The sequence below is a fragment of the Salmo salar genome, chromosome 11 (assembly GCF_965601325.2).
Source record: "Salmo salar chromosome 11, fSalSal1, whole genome shotgun sequence".
In the NCBI taxonomy this organism is placed as follows: domain Eukaryota; kingdom Metazoa; phylum Chordata; class Actinopteri; order Salmoniformes; family Salmonidae; genus Salmo; species Salmo salar.
In genome coordinates this window covers 18,321,729-18,348,017 of record NC_138301.1, presented here as the reverse complement: position 1 = coordinate 18,348,017, position 26,289 = coordinate 18,321,729, and the positions used below count along the sequence as shown (strand labels likewise).

At 46.3% G+C, this 26,289-nt stretch overlaps 1 protein-coding gene across 4 annotated transcripts; it reads right to left on the bottom strand.

Moving 5' to 3' along the window:
* Positions 1 to 553: 553 nt before the first annotated feature.
* LOC106562132 (neuronal acetylcholine receptor subunit alpha-5) lies at positions 554 to 26,159 on the bottom strand. Of its 4 annotated transcripts, XM_014126758.3 has the most exons (8): positions 25,666 to 26,159; positions 25,281 to 25,429; positions 21,737 to 21,888; positions 20,884 to 20,928; positions 11,802 to 11,911; positions 2,144 to 2,321; positions 1,237 to 1,977; positions 554 to 938 (listed from the first exon to the last, which is right to left on the bottom strand). In XM_014126758.3, exons 2-8 carry the CDS (start codon positions 25,357 to 25,359, stop codon positions 780 to 782), a joined length of 1,464 nt encoding a protein of 487 aa, XP_013982233.1. In that variant the 5' UTR covers positions 25,360 to 25,429; positions 25,666 to 26,159; the 3' UTR covers positions 554 to 779. The 4 variants fall into 4 exon arrangements, with proteins under 4 accessions (XP_013982233.1, XP_045545058.1, XP_045545059.1 ...); XM_045689102.2 differs by having other exon boundaries at positions 25,281 to 26,159; XM_045689103.2 differs by lacking the exons at positions 20,884 to 20,928; positions 21,737 to 21,888; positions 25,281 to 25,429; positions 25,666 to 26,159 and adding an exon at positions 16,662 to 16,804.
* Between the last annotated feature and the right edge of the window lie 130 nt (positions 26,160 to 26,289).

Below are 26,289 nucleotides of genomic sequence, written 5' to 3'. Positions count from 1 at the left end.
CTTATTTACTGTACACTTATTTATAAAGGGGTGGATTAAAAGTTATTTATTCACCCCTGTTAATTATTAGCTAGTCTCATGTGGCCAGCCTTCCATAATCCTGTCTCGTTAACTGTGAGAAGCCTGTTTTTCAGAGGCAAGAAAAACAATAACTTGTCACACCTGCACCCGCTCCCCCTCCCTGGCGCTCGAAGGCGCCAGGCTTCCCAGCATTACACACTCCTGCCACCATCATTGCGCACATCTGCCTTCCCTCATCACACGCTTCAGCAATTATTGGACAATTATTGGACTCACCTGGACTCAGTCACCTGTGTTATTACCTCCCCTATATCTGTTTGTTCCCAAGCTCTGTTCTCTGCTTCAGGATTAATGTTTGTTTGTCTTTGCATACCCGGTTCTGACGCTGTCCTGTTTGATGTCTGTTCCATATTAAATGTTCGACTCCCCGTACCTGCTTCTCTTCTCCAGCGTCGGTCCTTACATAACCTGGATTATTGTATTCATTGTTATACTTTACTTTGTGAGATATGTCTATAGGGAGGTATTCTCCTTCCAGAATATAAAACAATTGTATGTTAATTTAATCTATAAACAGATACAGCAACATAGAGACAATAATCCCTCATTCATATACACAAATCAAAAATCATGATGGAACTAGAATCCATTGCAATTTTAACTGCTCTCCCACACCCACATGTAAGTGGCTCTGCCTCTGCACTGACTGTAGTGTCTCTGAATTTGTTGTGCTCAGTGCACTTAGACTCAGTTTAGTCTTATCCGCTGCCACCTGCATGGTTTGGGACAATGATCTTTGCCCATTTGTAGATGACAGGGATGAAGAGCAGAGCAGAGCCCAGTACTGAGACCAGGAGGAAGGTCCACAGGAACACACGATCCAGAACCTGAGCCACAAACTTCCAATCCTGCACCACCTGGAGAGAGAGACCAAACATGCCCTTCAGACTCCAACACATGACCTCGTTGACACAGGCTGGGAGGGCTTTGCACTCAGAGGTGCAGTTGCATGTGACAATCAGAGGATGGAGACAAATATACAGTATGGAGAAGATTAATATATAGAGAGAATTACAGTAAGACTTCAAAAACCTAAATTCAGTACTGTAGGATTGATTTTGTATCATAACAAACAAACACAATATTCTCTCATGCCAACTGTGTCATTGATACTGCAGGGGCAGACTGATTCTCTGTAACTCTATGGGATCTTACCTCTCTGACCTCGTTCTCCTTGACCACATGCATGGTGATGTAACGGATAGAGTCCAAAGCAGCCTGCAGGTTATTCGTAGGGGAGAGATGAGGGGTGGACTTCATAATGCCCCCTACTGCCCCCTGTCTTCCTGCCAGTCCTGCCCTCTCTCTCCCTGCCAGTCCTGCACGCTCTCTCCCTGACAGTCCTGCCCTGGCCCCACCGGGGGTAGCATAGCGGTCCACGTGGCTGCGCATGCACAGCAGCTTAGGCAGCCTGTGCAGGAAGATACGACGCACCCAGGGCGCCATGCCTTGGTGCATGGGCGAGGAGCGGTGGTGGATGTTGATGGCGAAGACGGTGATGACAATGGAGAGCGTGACAAAGATCATGGTGAACACCAGGTACTCCCCGATCAGAGGGATGACCTTGGAGGAGGACGGAATTATCTCCTCGATCACGAGAAGGAAGACGGTGAGGGACACCAGCACAGAGGTGCACAGGGAGATCTTCTCCCCGCCGTTGGAGGGCAGGTAGAAGACCAGGATGGTGAGGAAGGAAAGGCCAATACAGGGGATAATAAGGAAGAGGGTGTAGAAGAGTGGCAGTCTACGGATGATGAAGGAGTAGGTGATGAAGGGGAAGTGGCAAGATCCGTCCATCCTCAGACCACGGCTGCCTGTCGCTTTCACTATATCCCATTCACCACTGTCAAAGTAGTCTCTCTTATCCACATGGAAGTCCTCCAGGAGGATGTCTACCTATTGAATGAATAAAAGGTTAGAAAAGATTAAACATCAACAGACGTATCTTCCCTTTAACTCCCTAAAGTATAAACAAGAGATTAACACATTTCTGACATCAATTAAAGACTGTGTGGTTATTAATATACTGTAGACTGTTTCACAATGCTGTGTAGGCTACAACCTGTGAGCCATCATAGGTCCAGGAGCCAAACTTCATGGAGCAGTTCTGCAGGTCAAAGGGGAAGAAGGTGACATCGATGATGCAGGCTGACTTGTAGTTAGCGGGCTGTGTCCAGGTGATGGTGCCATCATACTTGACAACAGCCTTGGTGACAGAGCCCTCAAAACGTCCATCGGCACTGTTAGAGGAATGGATTAACGTCTGTTTATCTTCTACAGGGTTGAATCAGGCTTTTCTTGATGTGTTGGATTAATTGAATTTGTGCTGTTCAAAATATAGTCTATGCTGTGTAGGGCTAAAAGCTAATGGTCATTTCCCAAAGTTACTGGAATCTTCAGTCATTTTGGTAATTAACAGAAAATCTATGGCAATCTATCGTAATTTTCGTAATTTATACTTGAAAAATGTATATATAAAAAAGAGAATACATATAGTATTAATTAGTATTAACACAACCCAACCAAACTCAACCAAGCCACACAATGACACAATTGACACAATACCCACTTAACCCGGAAGCCAGCCGCACCAATGTGTTGGAGGAAACACCTTACACCTGTTGACCGTGTCAGCGTGCACTGCGCCCGGCCCGCCACGGTCCTTGTCCCATCGCTTGTGCGCGATGGGACAAGGACATCCCTGCCGGCCAAACCCTCCCCTAACCCAGACGACGTTGGGCCAATTGTGCGCCGCCCGATGGGTCTCCCGGTCGCAAACCCAGAATCTCTAGTGGCACAGCTAGCACTGCGATGTAGCGCCTTAGACACTGCACCACTCGGGAGGCTATTAATTGATCTTTTGAACAATCAGATCAACTCTGAAAAATATCTGATGTGAAAAGATTTGATGTGATTGGTAGAAAAAAGAATCCCAGAATTGGGATGCCTGTGTAAAAGCAGCCACATAGGGCCAGAGACTGTTACAGACACCTGTGATAATCTGAAGTACCCAAAAGGGCCACTAGATGTCTTGTAATAGATTACATAAAATCCCTGAAAATCCTTAGAAAGTTTCCAGTATTATACAGTGCTTGACTTGGGATGGAAGTAGTGCAGGAGCTGTATTTTTTCAAGTCGAGAGACTTGATTATTCACTGTTAATGGTTTAAACATGCCACTTTATATAATGTTTGCATACCCTACATTACTCATCTCATATGTATATACTGTACTCTATACCATCTACTGCATCTTGCCTATCCCGTTCAGCCATCACTCATCCATATATTTTTATGTACATATTCTTATTCATTCCTTTACACTTGTGTGTATAAGGTAGTTCTTGTGAAATTGTTAGATTACTTGTTAGATATTACTGCATGGTCGGAACTAGAAGCACAAGCATTTCACTACACTTGCATTAACATCTGCTAACCATGTGTATGTGACAAATAAAATTTGATTTGGATTTGATTTAAACTCAGACTTCTCCATGACCTTTAATCTTGCATGGGGACTGCAGGATGCTGACTGTTTAAATGATTTTTGTACTAATTTAAATTTGACCCAGCTGATTACAAAGCCCACTCGTCCAAACTTAAATGACCCTACGAAATCGACTTTGATTGACCTCATATTTACAAATACTCCAGAAAAATATGCTGGGAGTGGGGATTTGCTTTAGATATTAGTGACCATTGTCCCATTGTATGTGTCAGGGATATACGGATGCCTCGATCCAAACCTTGTTTTATCAACAAGAGGAATTTTTAAAATTTCAATGAACAGGCCTTTTTTTGTGACCTTTATTTTGTGACTTTGATTGCATTGCATCTATACCTGACCCAGAGTTGGCTCTGAACCACTTCACAAATGTTTTCAATAAACATGATAAACATGCTCCCTTTAAAAAACGGAGAATTAAAAATCCGTCATGCCCTTGGTTCAGTCCAGAGCTATCTGAAGTCAAGCACAACAGAGATGCTGCCTGGGGCAATGCTAGATTCACAGACTCAGGCCCAGACTGCCAGTCTTTTAGGCAATTGAGAAATCTGTGTGTAAAACTAGTTAAAAAAGCTAAATTTGATTATTATGTTAATATGTACACTATCTGAATGTACAGGGAATCCAGCTAAATTCTGGAAAGCTGTTAAATCACTGAAGGGTTGTGTCTCCTCTTCTCTCCCCCATCAAATGAATTTATATTCTGGCACTATTACTGACAAAATTGATCATCATTAATGCATTTAATCACCATTTTATCTCTGCAGGCTTTATATTTGAATGTATTTCAAAGCCAGCTCTTGAAAAGAGTAGTTTGGATGTAGATGGTGAAAATCTATTGAATGATACTGAAAATGCTGGCCAGGAGTTTTCTTTTAAAAAATTCACTGATAAAGAAGTCCTGGATGCTTTGTTAACATTAGACAAAAACATCCACAGGGGCTGATCATTTGGAGCCTGGTCTGCTTAAGTGTGCAGACTTATTGCTGGCTCAGTAGCCCACATTTTTTATTTAACATTGTTATCAGGAAGTATTCCAAAAGCATGGAAATCCGCATATGTGCTGCCACTCCATAAGGGTGGAGATACAAATGATCTTGACAACTATCACCCCATTTCAAGACTACCTTGTTTAGCTAAGATTCTTGAATCGTTGGTTAATGTATAACTTTATTCCTTTTTATCCGATAATTGTATTCTTAATGTAAACCAATCAGGGTTTAGGCCTGGGCATAGTACTACCACAGCAGCCACGCTAGTTATTAATGATCTTGTCAATGCCTTGGATGCTAAAAAGAGCTGTGCTGCCTTGTTTATTGATCTGTCAAAGGCGTTCGACAATGTTGATCATTCTGTTTTGCTGAAGAAATCATCAAGGGTAGTCCTGGGATATACAGCCTGTTTATGGTTTCAGAATTATCTTAGCAACAGAACTCAGGCCATCTTCATAGATGGGGTTAAATCTGAATTTCTTGAGATTCAAAAAGATGTTCCTCAGGGTTCGATTTTGGGTCCATTATCTTTCACTTTGTATATTAATGGCATTAATGGCATGTTAATACTTGTAACATTCATCTCTATATGCAGATGACACAGTTTTGTATTCCTGTGCCACCTCACTGCAGCAGGCCATTTGTGAACTTCAGCATGACTTTGATTCAATTTAGAAATCACTTACAGATCTTAATGTTAAATGTTAAATACAAGTAAAACCAAGCTCATGCTGTTCTCTAGGTCATGAAATGTTGACCCTGAGGACCTGCATATTTGCGCTATAAATGGAGCCCAAATTGAGCTTGTTTCTCAATATAAGTAGCTTGGTGTCTGGATTGATTACAAGTTGTCCTTCGTAACGCATATAAAAAATCTGACTATGAAGCTAAAATCCAAGATAGTTTTTTTTTAATAGAAATAAATCATGCCTTAGTATTAAAAATAGGAGAAAGATTGTTCTAACAAAGCTTCTCCCTGTATTGGATTTTGGTGATATTGTTTACATGCATGTGGCAACCTCTGTTTTAAAACCCTTGGATGCAGTCTACCATTCAGCAATACGTTTTATCACAGGGTGACAACTTTAGGACTCATCATTGTAGTCTGTACAAAAATGTGGGATGGACCTCTCTGTCTGTAAGAAGGAAGATGCATTCTCTTTTATTTATTTACAAAGCAATCTGACAGAAACCCTCTCTATATGTAACATCATTAATTAAGATAAGAATCATAAGTTACCAAACCCGTTCACAGGAATGGATAACACTAGAGATCCCTCCAGTATCCACAGATTTGGCAAAATCTCTGTTTTGTTTTTATGCCCCAAATTTGAGGTATAATCAGGAATAATCTGCAAAGTTCATTGCAGTTAGATGTGCTGGTGCCACTCAGGCAGTTTCCATTACTGACTGAGGATCTCTATATAGATGAATGTGATTGCTTTTATTAAATGCTTATTGAATTTTTTTATGGTGCTGAATTGTATTGTTTTATACACATGTATGTTGTTTTAATATTCTGTTTGTATTGTAATGTGTGCAGGGCTCTCTTGTAAAATATATTTTTAATCTCAATGTGACTCCCTGTTTGAAGAAAGGTTAAATAAAATAAATAAAATAATAGAGGGGAATCCAAGTTGTTTAACGTTGCAGATATATTTAGGCTCTACAGTGCCAGTGGAAAGGCAACAACGAAATGAACGCTTAGTTAGCGATAGCTAACTAGCGAGATAACTGCTACAAGTTATATTTTGAATTGGTGATCTAGTTAGTCTGTCTGTCATTACTGTATACCTTCTGCTGTAATGTCGCGCACTCTCTCCTCTGGCAACCGCCCACTCGCACTGGCACTCACGCAACAACACAGACATGCACTAAAGGGTCATTGCGATAATGGCTGATATGTCGTTTTTTTTATTGATTGGCCATATTTAAAAGTGTGCTTTTATGAATTACATTAGAAACAATTATTTAGTGTCACAGTATCCACAGAAGGTGGTGCCCCTCCCCGGTCGGGCGGTGCTCGTCGTCGCCGGCCTAGTAGCTGCCACCGATCTATGTTTCTGTGTCTTTTGGTTTTGTCTGTCTAGGTCCGCACCTGTTTCTTGTTTATCATTAGTGGGGGGTATTTAGTTTGTTCTTTTTGTTCGGGAATTCGTGCGGGATTGTTTTGTGTCATGTCTGAGGGCTGTTAGTATTTTGACGCTGCCTGTTAGTCACAGCGTTCTTTGGAGCTGTCATTTGTATTGCCGGGCTGCGCCCCGTTCGGTTTCATTTTTTGGAGCTGTGCTCCTGTCGGGTGTTTATGCGCACCCTGCCTTGCGGCTACCTATTTCTAAACGGTGTTTAATAAACATCTGTGTTCTTGGACCTCCGTCTCCTGCCCTTGACTCTGCCCCTTTCCTGCTACACAAGATAGCCGTGACAGAATCCCGCACCAAATACAGATGGAGTCAGCAGGAGCAGAAGCACCGTCCATGGCTGAGCAGGTGTCTCAACACGCCAGCCTCCTCCACCGCCTGGGCTCGGCTATGGACCAGGTGCTAGCCCGGTTGGAGAGCTGGGGGAGAGGTGCTTCCCCAGCCACATCAGCCCCGGTTCCCCATCCTGCGCCCCTACCAGCACCCACGGAAGCAAGCTCGAGTGGGATCAGGATTACGCCTCCCAGGGAGTTCGATGGGACGGCCGCGGGGTGCAAGGGGTTTTTACTCCAGTTGGAACTGTACCTGGCGACCGTCCGCCCCTCTCCCTCTGATGAAGAGAGGGTGAGCGTCCTCATCTCGTGTCTCACGGGTAGGGCCCTGGAATGGACCAACGCAGTCTGGGATGGCCCAGACTCGGCTAGGGGCGACTACCCGGAGTTCGCCCGCCGCCTTGCCCTCCGGGGGATGATCGAATACCGCCCGGAAGCGGCGGGCGAACTCCGGGTAGTCGCCCCTAGCCGAGTCTGGGCCATCCCAGACTGCGTTGGTGAGCGATTATTTCACCTGAGACAGGAGATGAGGAGCGCTCAAGACTTCGCCTTGGAGTTCCGGACTCTCGCCGCAGGATCGGGGTGGAATGAGCGGGCCCTGATTGATCACTACAGATGTAGTCTCCGGGAGGACGTCCGCCGGGAGCTGACGTCCGCCGGGAGCTGGGATAACACCACCACCCTAGACCAGCTTATAGACATGTCCATCAGGCTGGACAACCTGCTGGCTGCCCTGGGACGTTCCAGTCGGGGTCTGCTTGTTCCACCTCCCAGCCCTCCTGCTCCACTGCCCATGGAGATAGGAGGGGCTGCTTCGAGGAGGACCGGAGGGGGGGGGCCTCTCCTGCACCCACTGTGGGCGCAGAGGGCACACTGCGGACCGGTGCTGGAGAGGTCCACCCGGGAGTTCGGAGGGCAGGCAGAGCACTACGTTGACCCCCCAGGTGAGTCAGCACCAGTCACACCCAGAGCCCCCTGTCGACCACATGTACACCTCAGTTTGTTTTCCCGAGTTTTCTCCTCACTTCCAGTATAAGGCGCTAGTCGATTCAGGCGCAGCTGGGACCGTGGGGTAGCCAATAAGTTAGGGATTCCCCTGGTTTAGCTGGACCACCCATTCCCCGTGCACGCCCTAGACAGTCGACCGCTAGGGTCTGGCCAAGTGGGGGAGGTCACAGTGCCACTTGTCATGGTAACATGGGGGGGCCATGAGGAGCGTATCAGCCTATTCCTCATTGACTCCCCGGCGTTTCCGGTGGTACTGGGAATCCTCTGGCTAGCCACTCACAACCCTCAGATTTCGTGGAGGCAGAGGGCTCTTAAGGGGTGGTCGAGGGAGTGCTCAGGTAGGTGTATAGGAGTTTCCATCGGTGCGACCATGGTGGAAAGTCCAGACCAAGTCTCCACCGTGCACATTCCCTCAGAATATGCCGATTTGGCTATCGCCTTCAGTAAAACAAAGGCGACTCAATTACCCCCTCATCGACGAGGGTATTGTGAGATAAACCTCCAGGCTGACGCGGCCCTTCCTAGCAGTCACGTGTATCCTCTGTCTCAGGAGGAGACAGCGGCTACGGAGACATACGTCACTGAGTCCTTGAGACAGGGATCCAAGTCACCCGTCTCCTCAAGCTTCTTTTTTGTGAAGAAGAAGGAGGGAGGTCTGCGCCTGTGCATTGACTATAGAGGTCTAAATTCTATCACGGTGGGTTTCAGTTATCCGCTACCTCTCATCGCTACGGCAGTGGAGTCATTTCACAGGGCGCGCTTCTTCACAAAACTAGATCTCAGGAGCGCGTATAACCTGGTGCGAATCCGAGACGGAGACGAGTGGAAAACCGCATTTAGTACCACATCTGGCCATTATGAGTACCTCGTCATGCCGCATGGGTTAAAAAATGCTCCCGCCGTCTTCCAATCCTTTGTGAACGAGGTTCTCCGAGACATGCTCGGGCAGGGTGTGGTGGTGTACATCGATGACATTTTGATCTACTCCGCCACACGCGCCGCGCATGTGTCTCTGGTGCGTAAAGTGCTTGGGGCGGCTGCTGGAGCATAACCTATACGTCAAGGCTGAGAAATGTGTGTTCTCCAAACGAGCCGTCTCTTTTCTGGGATATCGCATTTCCACCACAGGGGTGGTGATGGAATGTGACCGCGTTGCGGCTGTGCGTAATTGGCCGACCCCAACCACGGTGAAGGAGGTGCAGCGGTTCTTGGGGTTCGCCAATTACTACCGGAGGTTTATCCGGGGTTTTGGCCAGGTGGCGGCTCCCATTACCTCACTGATGAAGGGGGAGCCGGTGCGGCTGCGGTGGTCGGCAGAAGCGGACGGAGCCTTTCGTCGTCTGAAGGCTCTGTTTACCGACGCCCCGGTGCTGGCGCATCCGGACCCCTCTTTGCCATTCATAGTGGAGGTGGACGCGTCCGAGGCTGGGGAAGGAGCGGTGCTGTCGCAACGTTCGGGCGCGCCTCCGAAGCTTCACCCCTGCGCATTCTTTTCTAAGAAGCTGAGCCCGGCAGAGCGCAACTATGATGTGGGGGACAGGGAGTTGTTAGCCGTGGTCAGGGCTTTGACGGTGTGGAGACATTGGCTTGAGGGGGCACGACACCCTTTTCTCATCTGGACTGACCACCGTAACCTGGAGTACATTCGGGCAGCGAGGAGACTTAACCCTCGTCAAGCCAGGTGGGCCATGTTCTTTACGAGGTTTCAATTCACCCCCTCGTACATTCCAGGTTCCCGGAACCGGAAGGCCGACGCACTGTCACGTCTCCACGACACCGAGGAGCGGACCATAGATCCTACTCCCATACTCCCTGCCTCCTGTCTGGTGGCACCGGTGGTCTGGGAGGTGGATGCGGACATCGAGTTGGCGGGTCAGTCAGAACCCACTCCACCAAAATGTCCCGCGGGTCTGAAGTATGTTCCGCTCGGTGTTTGCGATCTCCTGATCCGATGGTCCCACACTCTACCCTCCTCGGGTCATCCTGGTGTGGAACGGACGGTGCGTGGCCTGAAGGGGAAGTACTGGTGGCCCACTTTGGTTAGGGATGTTAGACACTATGTCTCTTCTTGTTCGGTGTGCGCCCAGTGTAAGGCTCCTAGGCACCTGCCTCGAGGGAAACTACAGCCCCTCCCCGTTCCACAGCGACCTTGGTCTCACCTCTCGGTGGATTTCCTCACGGATCTCCCGCCGTCTCAGGGGAACACCACGATTCTGGTTGTTGTGGATCGGTTCTCGAAGTCCTGCCGTCTGCTCCCTTTGCCCGGTCTTCCTACGGCCCTACAGACCACGGAGGCCCTATTCACACGTCTTCCGGCACTACGGGGTGCCCGAGGACATCCCCAGTTCACGTCCAGGGTGTGGAGGTCGTTTATGGAGAGGCTGGGAGTCTCGGTCAGGCTGACCTCGGGTTTTCACCCCGAGAGTAATGGGCAGGTGGAACGCATTAACCAGGATGTGGGCAGGTTTCTGCAGTCCTATTGCCGGGACCGGCCAGGGGAGTGGGCGAGGTTCGTGCCATGGGCCGTGATGGCACAGAACTCTCTGCGCCACTCCTCTACTAACCTGTCACCTTTCCAGGTTGTGTTAGGGTACCAGCCAGTCCTGGTGCCATGGCATCAGAACCAGACGGAGGCTCCTGCGGTAGAGGAATGGGTACAGCGCTCTAGAGAGACCTGGACTGCTGTCCAGGAGTGCCTGAAGCGGGCGGTAGGACGGCACAAGGAGAGCGCTGACCGCCGCCGCAGTGAGGCCCCCGTGTTTAACCCGGGGGACAGAGTCTGGCTCTCGACCCGGAACCTGCCCCTCCGCCCTGCCCTGCCGGAAGCTGGGTCTGCGATTTGTGGGGCCGTTCAAAGTCCTGAGGAGAATAAACGAGGTGTGTTATAGGTTACAACTTCCTTCGTATTACCGTATTAACCCCTCGTTTCATGTGTCTCTTCTCAGGCCGGTGGTAGCTGGTCCGCGGCAGGACGCTGAGGTGCGGGAGGTCCCTCCGCCCTCCCTGGACATCGGGGGGGCCCCGGCGTACACAGTCCGGGCCATCCTGGACTCCCGACGTCGGGTAGGGGGCCTGCAGTACCTCGTGGACTGGGAGGGGTACGGCCCGGAGGAGAGGTGCTGGGTCCCAGTGGGGGACATTCTGGATCCAGCCCTGCTGCAGGAATTCCACCGCCTCCATCCGGATCGACCTGCACCTCGCCCTCCGGGTCGTCCCCGAGGCCGGCGTCGGCACGCTGCGGGAGCCGCGCGTCAGGGGGGGGTACTGTCACAGTATCCACAGAAGGTGGCGCCCCTCCCCGGTCGGGGGGTGCTCGGCGGTCGTCATCGCCGGCCTACTAGCTGCCACCGATCTATGTTTCTGTGTCTTTTGGTTTTGTCTGTCTAGGTCCGCACCCGTTTCTTGTTTATCATTAGTGGGGGGGTATTTAGTTTGTCCTTTTTGTTCGGGAATTCGTGCGGGATTGTTTTGTGTCATGTCTGAGGGCTGATAGTATTTTGACGCTGCCTGTTAGTCTCAGCGTTCTTTGGAGCTGTCATTTGTATTGCCGGGCTGCGCCCCGTTCGGTTTCATTTTTTGGAGCTGTGCTCCAAGTCAAGACAGCTATGCCCCAAGTCAACCACTGGTAATATATCCTCCCTTTGCCACCCTAATGTGGAGATTATATTGCACAGAAAGCTTTAGTTCAATATCAGTGCCATCTTTTGTTCTAAACTGATGGCAGTCATGGGCATGGTACTTACTTGTCATAGAGCACAATGTCTGGGATCCAGATGGAGTCCGATGGGACTCTGATGGTAGTGATGCCCAGGTAGTCATCAGTGTTCCAGCGTAGCTTCATGTCCAACCATTCCTAAACAGGAGCGAGAGAGAGATGGATGAGTCACCTTTGTAATATTTGTGTTGTGGAGAAATGACCAGGCAGGAGACGGGAGTACAGTTAGTTTTCGTTTAGTCAAAACCTCTCGTGCTCTACCGCCCCCGGTAAAATAGTGCGCATGTGCATTTCCTATTAGGTGTAGTAACATAACACTGCTGTAATACATTACTGCTTAGTAACAGCATAGTAACTAATATAAACAGATGTAGATCACAGACACTACACTCCTCCCCCATAGTGTTTTCCTCACAGAGAACAAGGTAAATATGTTAGGGAACTACTAATTCAATATCTGAACAATGTATTCTTAAACATTTTTCAACTACTGGGTTGAAGCAGACTTTTCAGAGCCCAGCACAAATCCAGGGGATTATTCTGCCCCGAAGATGTAATTTGTACTAATAACTAGCCCAGGTAATGTCCTTTATCTTTCCTTTAATCCAGGACATATTAAAGTGTTTGTTTTACTGTCTGTTTCCTCCTTAAACAGCTCAACTCACAGGTCAAGCTTTTGAGGTGCCCTTCACTGTCGAATAGGATATCTCCGCTCCTCCTGGGCTTCCGGTGGTGGGCCAGGTTCGGGTGGAAGGTCAGGCTCTGTCTCTCCCGTACGTCCACAGTCAGGAGAATAGTCCTGGGGGTCATTATTGTTCTTGTTCTCTCGGCATGTCTTTGCTGGGGCGTTGGACCGTAGCAGATGATCCACATGAACGTTGACATGGCGATGACCAATTTGGACTTGGTAAGTCAAAGGTCCTCTGCGTTGCAAGATCACACCTGAGTTCCACAGGCGCTTGGGGTGTCTGAAATCACGTACCATCACCCTCTCTCCCTCTTTGAATTCTCTGACAGTCTTTGAGTGTCTGTCATGAACTTTCTTCTGCTGTAGCTAGTGCTTTGCCATAGTGCTTGACAAGTCTGGTTTCAACAATGTCAGGCGGGTACGTGGTTGGCATTTCAGAAACAGTTCAGCTGGTATACATTCCGTTACTGTGTGTGGTGTGTTACTGTAAGTAAACAGGAACCAGGGAAGCCTTTGGTGGGTGGGCACAGACTGAACCTCGAGTCTAGTCCAGGCCTTCTTAAAGGTTTGCACGGCTCTCTCCGCTGCTTCGTTTGATGCCGGATGGTAAGGGGGTGACAGCATGTGCCTTACTCCGTTGTTCTTGAGAAACATTTCAAAATCGTTTGACGTGAAAGGAGGGCCATTGTCCGATACGAGCTCCTTGACTAGTCCAAAGGATGCGAACAGGTATCTGAGAAGATTGATGGTCTTCTCAGCTGTGGTCAGTTGAGTAGGGAACACTTCCATCCACTTGGAATGGACATCGACGACAACAAGGAAATGTTGCTTGTCAATCTCGGCGTAATCCACATGGATGCGTTCCCATGGTGTAGCAGCCCAGGACCATGGATGAAGAAAGAGGTGCAGCAGCAGGCTTGTTGCAAACAGCTTCACAAGCTAAGCAGTGGCCTACATGCTGTTGAATGTCCTGATCCAGTCCAGGCCACCACAGATAACTGCGGGCGAGTGCTTTCATTCGAGTGATCCCTGAATGTCCCTCATGCAGGTCAGATAGCAGTCTCCTCTGTAATTTGTGAGGTACCACCACCCTTGGTCCCTACAGAACACATCCTTGATCAGTGGACAACTGGTCTTTCTTGTCGATGAATGGACGAAGGTCATCGTCATTTCCGAGGGTTGGCCAACCGCCTAATGTTAAGTCCAAGACTTTGGAAAGCACTGTGTCTTTCCTCGTTTCCTTTGCTATGTCTGAAGCAGATATTAGGCAGTTTGTCGATGAGAGAGATCTGGAAGACTGCTCTATCATCTTCACTGTTGGAGTCACTATTGCATGGTAGTCTTGATAGTGTGATCACTGGATCGTCTGTACTCGATCTCGTAGTCGTAGGCTAGCAATATCAGAGCCCAACGTTGCATTCGAAGTGCAGCAAGGGTTGGTATGGCTGATATTGGTCCAAGGATGCAAATGCAATAGGGTGTTCTTCACCTGATGGTAGAACATGTGAGATGACAGCTCCTACTCCGTATGGAGATGCATCACACGCGAGTCTCAGCTTCATCTCTGTGTCGTAGTGGGCAAGCCACTTGCTCTTTAGCAGACGCTGTTTGCAAGTCTTGAATGCTTCTTCGCATTGTGGGGACCAATTCCACTTTGTATCGGCCTGCAGCAGTTCGTGAAGTGGATGCAACGATGTGGACAAGTTTGCCACAAACTTTCCGTAATAGTTCAGGAGCCCCAAATATGACCTCAGCTCTGAGATATTTGTGGGTGCTGGTGCGTTTATGATTGCTTCCACCTTGCCTGTTGGTTGGGTGCAGGCCTAGTGCATCAATCTTGAATCCTAGATACTCCACTGAGTCCTGGAGGAACTCACACTTGCTGAGTTTCATTCTCACTCCGTATTTCTCCAGTCTTGACATCACTTTGTCCAGGGCTACAAGATGCTTTCCAATGGTTGGTGCTGACACGAGGATGTCATCCATGAAGCACACAGCATTGTCTACACTGTCCAAGATCTGATCCATTGTGTGTTGGAATATCGCTGGAGCTGTCGAGATTCCATAGGCCGAGCGATTTAATCTGAATAGCCCCTTGTGTGTATTGATGGTCAGATACTGTTCTGACTCCGGATCCAGCTTCAGTTGCTGATAAGCGAATGCCAGGTCCAGCTTGCAGAAAACCTTCCCACCAGCTAGAGTGGCAAACAGATCTTCAGCGTTTGGTAGTGGATATTCCTCTGGTAGTATGCAGCGATTTACTGTGACCTTGTAGTCTCCGCACATTCTGACGGTCTTATCTTTCTTTGGCACTACAACGATCGGAGCGGCCCAGTCGCTCCTCGCTACATTTGTGATGATGTTATTCTTCTGTAGGCGGTCCAGTTCCTTCTCTACTGCTTCCTTAAGAGCATAGGGAACTGGACGTGGTTTGTGAACGATAGGCTTGGTTCCTTCTCGCACTCTGACTTTTGCTGTGAAGTCTTGTATTTCACCGTAGCCATCTTTGAAAAGTTCTTTGTGCTTCTCCAGCATGTTAGTGAGTGTAGCCAGACTCACTGGTTTGTCATTTCTCAGACTGAAGATTTCTCCCCAGTTCAACTTGAGCTTTTGTAGTCAGTTTCTGCCTAGCAAGGCTGATTTTTCTCCTTTAACAATGACAAGCGGTAGCGTCCACTCCTTCCCTTCATACCGGACTGGTACCTGGATCTGCCCTAACACAGGAATAGTGTCACCAGTGTATGAAGAAAGGCGGATGGACACTGGCTGAAGAGGGCACTCTTTCAGTTTTCTTTGTAGAGTCTTTCTGGAACAAGCGATAGACGCTCCGGTGTCCAGCTGCATTTTCACTGGTTTTCCCGCTAACTCCATGCTGAGATAGATTCCATATTTTTGTTGTTGAGCTGTGTACACTGTGAACAGTTCCAATACTGTTTCAGTTGTACCTTCCTCTTCTTGTGCTGCGTCTGACACTTTGTGCTCTCTTGCCGTGTGTTTTGGAGCTTTACACACTCTCTGTAGATGTCCAACCTTACACAATTGTGGCACTTTTCATTTTGGAATCGACATTCACTGTGCTGATGATTATCTCCCCCACATCTGTAGCAACTTGGCTTAGACCTTTGTGATGTGGGCTGCTTTGTTCTTGTGTAACCTTGAGGACGGAACTGAGAAAAGTGTGACTTTTGTGAGCCTTTTTCACCACATGCATCACTGACCATGTGAACACCTTTCTGATGTTCTGCATGTCCCGATAGCTCAATAGTATCCATGTGGGCAAGCTCGAGTCCAAGTGCGATATCACAGGCTTTCTTAAAGGTCAGGTCCTTTTCTGACAGAAGCCTTCTGTGATATGCTTCACCTGTGAGACCACATACAAACTTGTCTCGGAGAGCGTCATCAAGAAATCGTGCAAACTCACATGTAGTTGCCCGCCTTTTCGAAGCAAGGATGTAGTCAGCCACAGTTTCCCCTTGACTCTGGTGATGTTGGTCAAATCTGAAACGTTCTTTAATGAGAACTGGCTTAGGCTTGAAATGCCTTGAAAGAGTTTCAGTCAGTTGTGCATAGGTCAACTCTACTGCTTTTATTGGTTGAGACCTTTCAGCAATCCATACTCAGTTAGACCCAAAACACTGAGAAATACATCTGCTTTCTTTTCATCTTTGATTTAATTTGCAGCCAGCCAACTCTCAAAACGCTCTAAATAGGAATCAAAATCCTCTTTTGTATTCTCAAACTCTATCCTTGACCAATGGTTTCCAATTTCACAGTTAATTATTATGTTTCCTTATTCCTTGTATTCCTTTATTTTCATCTAATTATTCACTTTCTTCATTTCAGAAGTTTCTGCAATTACTTCATTCACTGCACTCATTTGTAATAAAGTACACATTACTATGTGTTACGTTTCTTCTTCCTTTGTTATTTATTTATTTTTACAATATTTCTCCATTGAGATCACCTAATTTCAATGGGTTCAATGAGTTTTTTTTTACTTAACCACCAGAGGGCAGTGTCGCCATTCTGGACTCCAATAGTCTTGCTACTTGGCAGCTCCTGAACACTGTACCTACCAGCAGTGCTTTCTACTGGCGAAAAAAATTAAAATAAAATGACGATTTACATAATTATTTTCAGTTAAATTACTCACGCAACATTCTTCCCTTCAAGCAATGTCCGTTTAAGAAGCTTAATCACCTCGTCGCCACTGTAATATTTGTGTTGTGGAGAAATGACCAGGCAGGAGACGAGAGTACAGTTAGTTTCGTTTAGTCAAAACCTCTCGTGCACTACCGCCCCCGGCACAATAGTGCGCATGTGCATTTCCTATTAGGTGTAGTAACATAACACTGCCGTAATACATTACTGCTTAGTAACAGCATAGTAACTAATATAAACAGATGTAGATCACAGATACTACAACCTTCACATCATTCATGAATGGCCATTTTTTTTACAAGCAGATTCATTTGACAAGACTGCTACTGGAGCTCACCATAAATTACTTTTCTCCTGAGAGAAAATTGATACCTCTACAGTATACACTGAGTGTACAAAACATTATGAACACCTGCTCTTTCCATGACATAGACTGACCAGGTGAATCCAGGTGAAAGCTATGATCTCTTGTTGATATCTCTTGTTAAATCCACTTCAATCAGTGTAGATGAAGGGGATGCGACAGGATAAATAAGTATTTTTAGGCCTTGAGACAATTGAGACATGGATTGTGTATGTACGCCATTCAGAGGGGAATGGGCAAGACAAAACAAAATGGGCAAGACAAAAAAGTGCCTTTGAACGGGGTATGGTGGTAGGTGCCAGGCGTACTGGTTTGTGTCAACAACTGCAACACAGCTGGGTTTTTCACACTCAACAGTTCTGTTCTTAATTCACTGCTCAAAAAAATAAAGGGAACACTTAAACAACACAATGTAACTCCAAGTCAATCACACTTCTGTGAAATCAAACTGTCCACTTAGGAAGCAACACTGATTGACAATAAATTTCACATGCTGTTGTGCAAATGGAATAGACAACAGGTGGAAATAATAGGCAATTAGCAAGACACCCCCAATAAAGGAGTGGTTCTGCAGGTGGTGACCACAGACCACTTCTCAGATCCTATGCTTCCTGGCTGATGTTTTGGTCACTTTTGAATGCTGGTGGTGCTTTCACTCTAGTGGTAGCATGAGACGGAGTCTACAACCCACACAAGTGGCTCAGGTAGTGTAGCTCATCCAGGATGGCACATCAATGCCAGCTGTGGCAAGAAGGTTTGCTGTGTCTGTCAGCGTAGTGTCCAGAGCATGGAGGCGCTACCAGGAGACAGGCCAGTACATCAGGAGACGTGGAGGAGGCCGTAAGAGGGCAACAACCCAGCAGCAGGACCGCTACCTCTGCCTTTGTGCAAGGAGGAGCAGGAGGAGCACTGCCAGAGCCCTGCAAAATGACCTCCAGCAGGCCACAAATGTGCATGTGTCTGCTCAAACAGCCAGAAACAGACTCCATGAGGGTGGTATGAGGGCCCGACGTCCACAGGTGGGGGTTGTGCTTACAGCCCAACACCGTGCAGGACGTTTGGCATTTGCTAGAGAACACCAAGATTTGAAATTCGCCACTGGCGCCCTGTGCTCTTCACAGATGAAAGCAGGTTCACACTGAGCACATGTGACAGACGTGACAGAGTCTGGAGACGCCGTGGAGAACGTTCTGCTGCCTGCAACATCCTCCAGCATGACCGGTTTGGCGGTGGGTCAGTCATGGTGTGGGGTGGCATTTCTTTGGGGGGCCGCACAGCCCTCCATGTGCTCACCAGAGGTAGCCTGACTGCCATTAGGTACCGAGATGAGATCCTCAGACCCCTTGTGAGACCATATGCTGGTGCGGTTGGCCCTGGGTTCCTCCTAATGCAAGACAATGCTAGACCTCATGTGGCTGGAGTGTGTCAGCAGTTCCTGCAAGAGGAAGGTATTGATGCTATGGACTGGCCCGCCCGTTCCCCAGACCTGAATCCAATTGAGCACATCTGGGACATCATGTCTCGCTCCATCCACCAACGCCACGTTGCACCACAGACTGTCCAGGAGTTGGCGGATGCTTTAGTCCAGGTCTGGGAGGAGATCCCTCAGGAGACCATCCGCCACCTCATCAGGAGCATGCCCAGGCGTTGTAGGGAGGTCATACAGGCACGTGGAGGCCACACACACTACTGAGCCTCATTTTGACTTGTTTTAAGGACATTACATCAAAGTTGGATCAGCCTGTAGTATGGTTTTCCACTTTAATTTTGAGAGTGACTCCAAATCCAGACCTCCATGGGTTGATAAATTGGATTTCCATTGATTATTTTTGTGTGATTTTGTTGTCAGCACATTCAACTATGTAAAGAAAAAAGTATTTAATAAGATTATTTCATTCATTCAGATCTAGGATGTGTTATTTTAGTGTTCCCTTGTTACACAGTGTATGTGTAACAATGCAACTGCATATCTGTGATAAGCAGATGTCATATCTCAGAGTTTTTGCATCGTCACATGCTGGATATAAAAATGTATGGCCAAATAAAGTATAGTGGGAGAGGAGCACTGATGTGGACAGAGCCATATCTTCAATCTTATCTCCTCATTCACCGCTGATGTGGACAGAGCCATATCTTCAATCTTATCTCCTCATTAACCGCTGATGAATAGATATGGCCATCATGTTAGCTATTGCCCTCTGTCCTCTGATTTGCATTGAGTTGTTTGTCATTGAGGCATTGTGACCTGCAGACCCTGGTCTGGAGTGATGATTCCCTGGTTGCAGAGAGCAGATGCAGTCAGAGGATATGAATTAAGCTGCCAAGAGGGCTGGGGGCAAGGCAGGCTGCCGGGGGGCGGGAGTTGCAAACTGGGTTGCTCGTGTGGGCACAAGGGAAGGTGGAGGAGGGTGGGGAGAAATGAAGATGTGAGCTCTTGGTGAAATGCCACCAGAACAAGGGGACATGCAGGGGGAAGGGAGGTTGATTGTTACTCTAAATTCCATGTCGCCTTTGTTTGTTAAGCTGACGCTGCTGTAGAGCAGTGGTTCCCAACCTTTTTGGGTTACTGTACTCCCAACTGAATTTTGCTCTGCCTGGAGTACGCCTGAAGTATCCGCTTATGTGCATGTAACCCTCTGGACTTATGAGTCTTTTTAATTACCCCCTCTGGATAGGCCAAGTACCTCGGGGGTCCTAGTACCCCTGGTTGGGAACCACTGCTATAGAGTGTTATGAATTATACAACGGGTGGGTGTAATCCTGGACGCTGATTGGTTGAAACCGCATTCTAGCCGTTGTCTATTCCACAAGTTACCACCATCTAAAGCTATGACTTTGAAATGCCTATTTGCACTGTTCAATCTCACTGCACAATCCACTGTCTCATCAGCCCAACCAGGCAATTTGTAAACTTGACTTCCAATGTAAAAAGCGTCTATTCATTATCTCCCATTTCTTGTAGACTAGCAATTGGTTTTCAATAGTGGAGATTTGTATAAACCTTGCTGTCTCTCTGACATTTGTAACATTGTTAATTTAGAAACTCGATCTCCAGCTGTCCCATAGTAATGAACGTGTAGGGGTCGGGAGTCGGGAGTCGGGACAAGACAGATAGGCAGGCAGCTTTTCTCAGCCAGTCAACATTTTTATGGATATATACAAAGAAATGTCAATAGAAAACAGCTAAAACGAAATGAAGTGCAGCTAGTTTGCAGTGTTTCCAGCTTCAGTTTGAAGTGATTGTGTTAGCTGTGTTGTTGGCTAGCTCCTCTGAACAACAGTGTCCTGACGAGAGAGCACATTTTCTATGCCAGCTGAAATTGCACGTCATTAGCTCATTGTTATGGATGTATCCAAATAAATGTCACTAGAAAACAGCTTAAACAAATGCAAATTCAGTTACTTTGTTGTTATTCTGTCTGCACTGTTTGACGTGACTATAAGTTAGCCATACCTGGCTAACTAGCAAGCAAGAACGTTGCCAGCAAGTATGGCAATGGAACATTTAGAACTAACGACTGGGTCACGTCCATAGATACAGAACAAAAATACTTAACAGCTGGGTCACGTCTCTGGGAACCGAACCGATAGAACGAACGACCAGCCGGCTTGGGTAGCAACACCTAGATTTGTGTTGGGACTATATCTTGTGGAACGATGAAATAGTATGAATAAATTCCTCAAAATAACTTTTTACTGAAAATATGCAAATCATTATTTAAATATGTTGGTAAGCCATTGTATAAAAGTGATAATGCCCTCGAAGCCAGTGATTGGAGGACATATTGGCATGGTTTGCCTAACAAAACCCGTGCCAATATATCCTCCAAACACTGGCTTCTCGGGAATGATCACTTAAATATACTATGCCCCCCCCAAATATGTTTAAGATCTTGCCTGTTTCATCCACACATTGGTTGTCATCAACTGGTTCTTCTCATCCTGTAATGGAGAGACCATATTGTAAAGGTTTTATCTGTACCTTTGTGTTGTTATACTGTCAGTATGTGTGTAAATGTGGTAAAAAACAGAATGTAAATTAGCCTAAATATATTTATAGTGATATATTCTTTGCAGTGATGTAATGTACTTAAGTAAAAAATACTTTAAACTACTCGAGTAGTTTTCTGGGTATCTGTACCTTACTGTTTATATTGTTGATTACTTTTACTTTTACTTCACTACATTCCTAAAGAAAATAATGTACTTTTTACTCCATACATTTTCCCTGACACCCAAAAGTAATCATTACATTTTGAATGGTTAGCAGGACAGGCAAATGGAGGCAAATGGTCCAGTTCACATGCTTAGAAGAGAACATCGCTGGTCATCCCTACTGCCTCTGATCTGGCGGACTCACTAAACACATTCTTCATTTGTAAAGGATGTCTGAGAGTTGGAGTGTGCCCCTGGCTACCCATAAATAAATAAAATACAAAAAAATGGTGCCGTCTGGTTTGCTTAATATAAGGAATTTGAAATAGTTTATAGTTTTACTTTTGATACTTAGGTATATTTTAAACCAAATACTTTTAGACTTTTACTCAAGTAATATTTTACTGGGTTACTTTCACTTTTACTTGAGTCATTTTCTATTAAGGTATCTTTACTTTTACTCAAATATGACAATTGGGTACCTTTTCCACCACTGACTCTTTGCCTTGAAAGTCCAGTTTGCATTGACAAACATCAAAATAATCATCAGGAAGACACAAACCACAATATCCCATAATAATCATATTTTTCTCACCACGTCCACAAGCTGGGAGATGGCCAGCCCAAATCTGACCCGTACTGTGCCGTTGAGGTATTCCACAGGCCTCACCCATTTCTGGTAGTTTCTGAAGAGGTTCTTGAACAGTTTGTCCTCTGTCTTGGCATAGGAGGACAGTTTAGGGAGTCCTATAGAGGCAGGGAAACACCACATTAGCCTTCCTTACGCTGCATCATGTCAGCGATGTGTTAACAGGGGCATTATCTTGGTAACAGCTCATGGCCCATGTTCAGCCCAGCTAAAGCACATTGACAATAATTCATAGTCCCTGGCACCTAACACGTTGTCAATAACCCAATCAATCTCCAGTTTAACATGCAGGAAATCACCCCAGCACTCTCAGCATCACGACAATCACATCTCTGGTCCCTGTTTACCCCCAGACCAGGACCAGACATTCACTTTCTAGAGAGGAAGAAAGCTATCTGTCATTTTGTCATGGTAACATAGTCAATATCTTTTATTCATGATTTGGTGTTTTCCACTCCTCATGGAAGGAGACAAAGGTCAAGTGTGTCCTTCCTGTTAGAATTCTCTGCAAACTAGTATGTTTGTTCAAATATGTTGGTGTGTATTTACAGAGGTGTAATTTTATTTACAAGGAGGATTTTTGAATAATAAATTTTATTGTGTTTTCCCTCAAATGAATCCTCCTCTTCTTTCATGGACGAGACTCCTCTGCTACCAATACAGAGTGGTGCTTCATCTCCAGTTCTTCGCCATGGAAGTAGGCCTATAAACAATCTAACAGTGATTAAAGGTAAGAGTCACTTGGATGGGGTTCAGGCATCAAAAGGCTGTCCAAACCTTTAAAAGCTGATGAAGGTTTGGCACAGTATAAACTAAAGATAGCAGCCAGCCAGGGTAGCATTTGTGCACCAATTTCCTCCGTAATTGATGACTCACTGTTAGTGGGCTGCATAGACATGGAGAGATTAAATATGACTCCATTGTTCCATGTGTGTGATGCCACCACCAGTGTCAAGTGGGAAGGGTTCAATAATGTGGGCTGCCGGTCTAGTCAGCCTCCCTCCATCATCCAAAATGAATGTGTTTCTTCCTATCAGCTCTGTTCTATTTGGTGTCTCTCTCTCTATCTGTAAATCCTCAGTCAGTCATCCCCCGCTCTTCTAATTTAATTTGTCTCAGTGTGTTTCTATCTGGATTATGAGGAAGGAAGCTCCAATGAGTTTTCTCTCCATAACTTCATTACAGATGGGTCTGATCTTGTGACTGTGGTTGATGGATACCTCATTGTATCAGTGCATCAGCTGGCCTCTGTGGCGTGCTGGTATCCATGACAGCCTGGTGGTGTAGGCCCTAGGGGGATTGATGATGGAGAGAAGGGCTGGAGGATGGAGCTTTAGATAGAGGAGGCTTTTTATGTGTGAAGGACACAGTGAGGTCTTTGTGCCCCCTAAGGGCTAGCTGGGTTTTTAGACAGAGAGAGACCAGAGGTGCACCTTCCATATTAAAGATGTCAGCCATCACTCTAGTCCACATACAACTGCAGACTGGGAGGAAAATCTAGAGTTAGCCTCTGTAAATGCAGAATTAAGCACAAACAATTCTCAGGATTCATTTATTATATTCAGCACTTTAGTTCAAGCAAAGGATGTAAAGTTGCTGTATTATTGCTGGAAACAGCTCTCCATCGCAAGGAGAAAATGAAGAAGTTTTGATTCAATTCTTGAGGGACACAGTGCTCTTAAATCATTCCCCACATGCTTATAGGCTTATTTTATGTGCGTTCAATATGGCTGTAAATTTACCTGAGGATGACAGGCCCATAACAGGGCCGACTACAGTTAATAACACTCCTGTGTCATCCTCAGGCTCAGGATCAATAGCAGCGTTCTTAGACCTCAGTCAATATCACTGTGATTAGCAGATTCATCGTCCTTAGACTTTCTCTCTGTCACTCTCAGCACAGCTTCCTGCAGAAAATCCTGCTCCATGTCTGGCTTCTCTGGGAGATTCTGAACACTACCCTTTGTGAAAACCACTATAAATATGATCCAACAATGTGTCATATAACACCTATAGTACAACCATCATCTATTGTATGTCATTACAAGTAGCAACTTAGCAATGAGATACCTGTAAGTAATACTTTTTAAATAAGGTATATATGAAATAAAAATAATTGAATTGAGTAAAGACAACTCGTGCAAAATCTCTTCTGCAGCTGGCCTTCATTAGACTAACACCAGCAAGTATGCTGAGAACCACGGGACATTATTCAGTTAAACGGAGCAAAAACATCTGTATCAAATCAGAGGGGAAGAGTCTGCACAACTGGAAATTCCTCACAGAGCAAGGATATTACATACATGGACTACATTATAGGTGCTTCCTTTGCTTTTTGTAATGGAGCAACAATTCAGCATGATTTGTCATGATTGAATGATAAATACAATCTAAAGGCCACTTCCCGACCCTTTACAATATCTCTAATCGAGTGTATAGATTGTGTTATAAATGCTCAGTCGTATCTTCATTATGTTCAATCAATGGGTGTATCTACAATTAGCGTAACCTGAGTGTGGGGCCAGCGAGGCATTAGGCCAGTCTATCTCTCCAGAGGATCCCTGGCTGTGTACTGCACTGATGAAAGATGTTAATATTTTATCAGTCATCTCGAAGATGTGGGGTTTACAAAAACGCCCTAAGAGATGGCAGATTAAAATCTGTGACCTTACACATCTCCTAACCCTCTTCTGCAGTCCACACAGCCCATGTTATTAAACCCAGCCCGCTAACGAAGGACAGAATTTCAGAAGAGGAGCTCCATTACATTTTTCCATTTATTTATTCGGCGGACGCTCAAGCTCTTATCCAAAACAAATTACAGTCAGCGCCTCACAGTCAGTGAGAGAATCAATTCTGTTTCTGCACAGGCTGGTTGGCATGGAGGAGGCAGCCGTGCGGAGCTATCTGGGCTGGCCAGCTTATATTTCTGCTATTGACTGGACAGAGTTATTAGAACTCTGAGGTTCTTTCCCCAAGTGGTTAATAGAGCTATTTCTTCCCTTGTTCAGCTCACCACCTCTCCCAGCTGAACAGAAGGTCACCAACCACAGGAAATTGCTGCACTATGCAGACAGGGATGCATATCTTGGATACTGAAATAACCGAGAGCAGGAAACCAAACCACTGACCTTCATAATAAATGTTGCCAAAGTCTCTGAGACCCTACACCTTGATTAGAAATCTACTTAAAAGGAAAATTAGGTCTGGATATATTGAGTGGTCATACTGACATTACTCAGCCCATCAGTTAATGACCAACAGCTCCTCTTTTAATTTAGTATTAGTCTCAGCTGGCATAGCCTCTTCACTATCTCCCATCCTCAGATTTTCCATCTGCCCTGCCGCTCATCTCCTTATCATCCTGTTCCCAGTAGATTATCCTAGTTGTGCAGAGTGGGTATCTCTCAGTCTGATAACATCTCTGATGGCCCATCACTCTGAGAGTGTCTTCCATGTCCTCCACAGTGGTACTGTAGGGAGAACTTACCCAGAGAGTGACACAGGTGGCAGCAGCAGTATGACAGCAGCAGGATTAGAGTGCTGGCCGCTGGCCCAGCTCTCAGCATGATATCAGAGGGGGCTCCAGATCCACACACCCAGGGAGTAGTCCCTCAGGCAGCCATGACTACAACACAGCTGGAGCCGAGGAAAACACAGCAATAAAATCACGGCACAGTGCACAAACAGAGGAAGTTATGGGACATGTATACATCCGTATAGATACCTTACATGTACACACATACATGAATACAGACGCATACTGCATACACACAGAAACTAATTTTCACATTTGCATACACACACATTTCATCTTACACATTTCAAATATACACACATGCACAACAGTGTACATGCGAACACATTACACTCACCTGCTTGGATGTAGTGAACACACACAAACCTATACACATATGATCACAAACAGACATACTGTGGATATCAGACCTGCATCCTCTATTCCTATCATCCACTCAACACACAATCTATCCTGAATGCAGAGTGAGAGTCCAGACAGAGTGTCGACAGACAGACAGGCAGCGCTGCTCTCTAGTATTCCCCCATTCCATGGAGCCCTGCCTCAGCTCAGACAGGCGATGCTTCAGTCCCTTGCTGCTGCCTCTAAATGAACGGTAGTGCCCTCTCTCTCCTCTCTCTCCTCCTTTTCCTCCTCCTCCTCAACCTCCTCCAGAAAGCCAGCCCCCCTCTCTCCCCCAGAAGAGTCTGATCACTAATCACTACCAGGTATCCTCCCCAGCAGCACACTGCCTGCAGCCTGTAGCCTATCCACAGCCAAGTGTCTACACTGCAAGCCCTGCCCCAGCAGCTCTACCTACATAGATCCAGCACACTGTTGTTGTTCTCTCTTGTTCTCTCCCCTCAGACAGTGGCTAGCAGCGAGGCTGCCTCAGCCATACGTCTAACTAAAGTAGCTTCAGACTGTTGCTTCAGGTTTAATGTCAGGGTTAATAGGGGTGGAGGAGTGTGTGTCTGTATGT

Excerpts from the sequence above, each read along its gene's own strand:
- LOC106562132 (XM_045689102.2), bottom strand. The coding sequence starts at position 25,359 with ATGCTGAGAGCTGGGCCAGCGGCCAGCACTCTAATCCTGCTGCTGTCA. Across the intron at positions 21,889-25,280 it reads CCACCTGTGTCACTCTCTGG|GACTCCCTAAACTGTCCTCC; the intron begins GTAAGTTCTCCC and ends CTGCCTCTATAG. Across the intron at positions 20,929-21,736 it reads TCTCCCAGCTTGTGGACGTG|GATGAGAAGAACCAGTTGAT; the intron begins GTGAGAAAAATA and ends TCTCCATTACAG.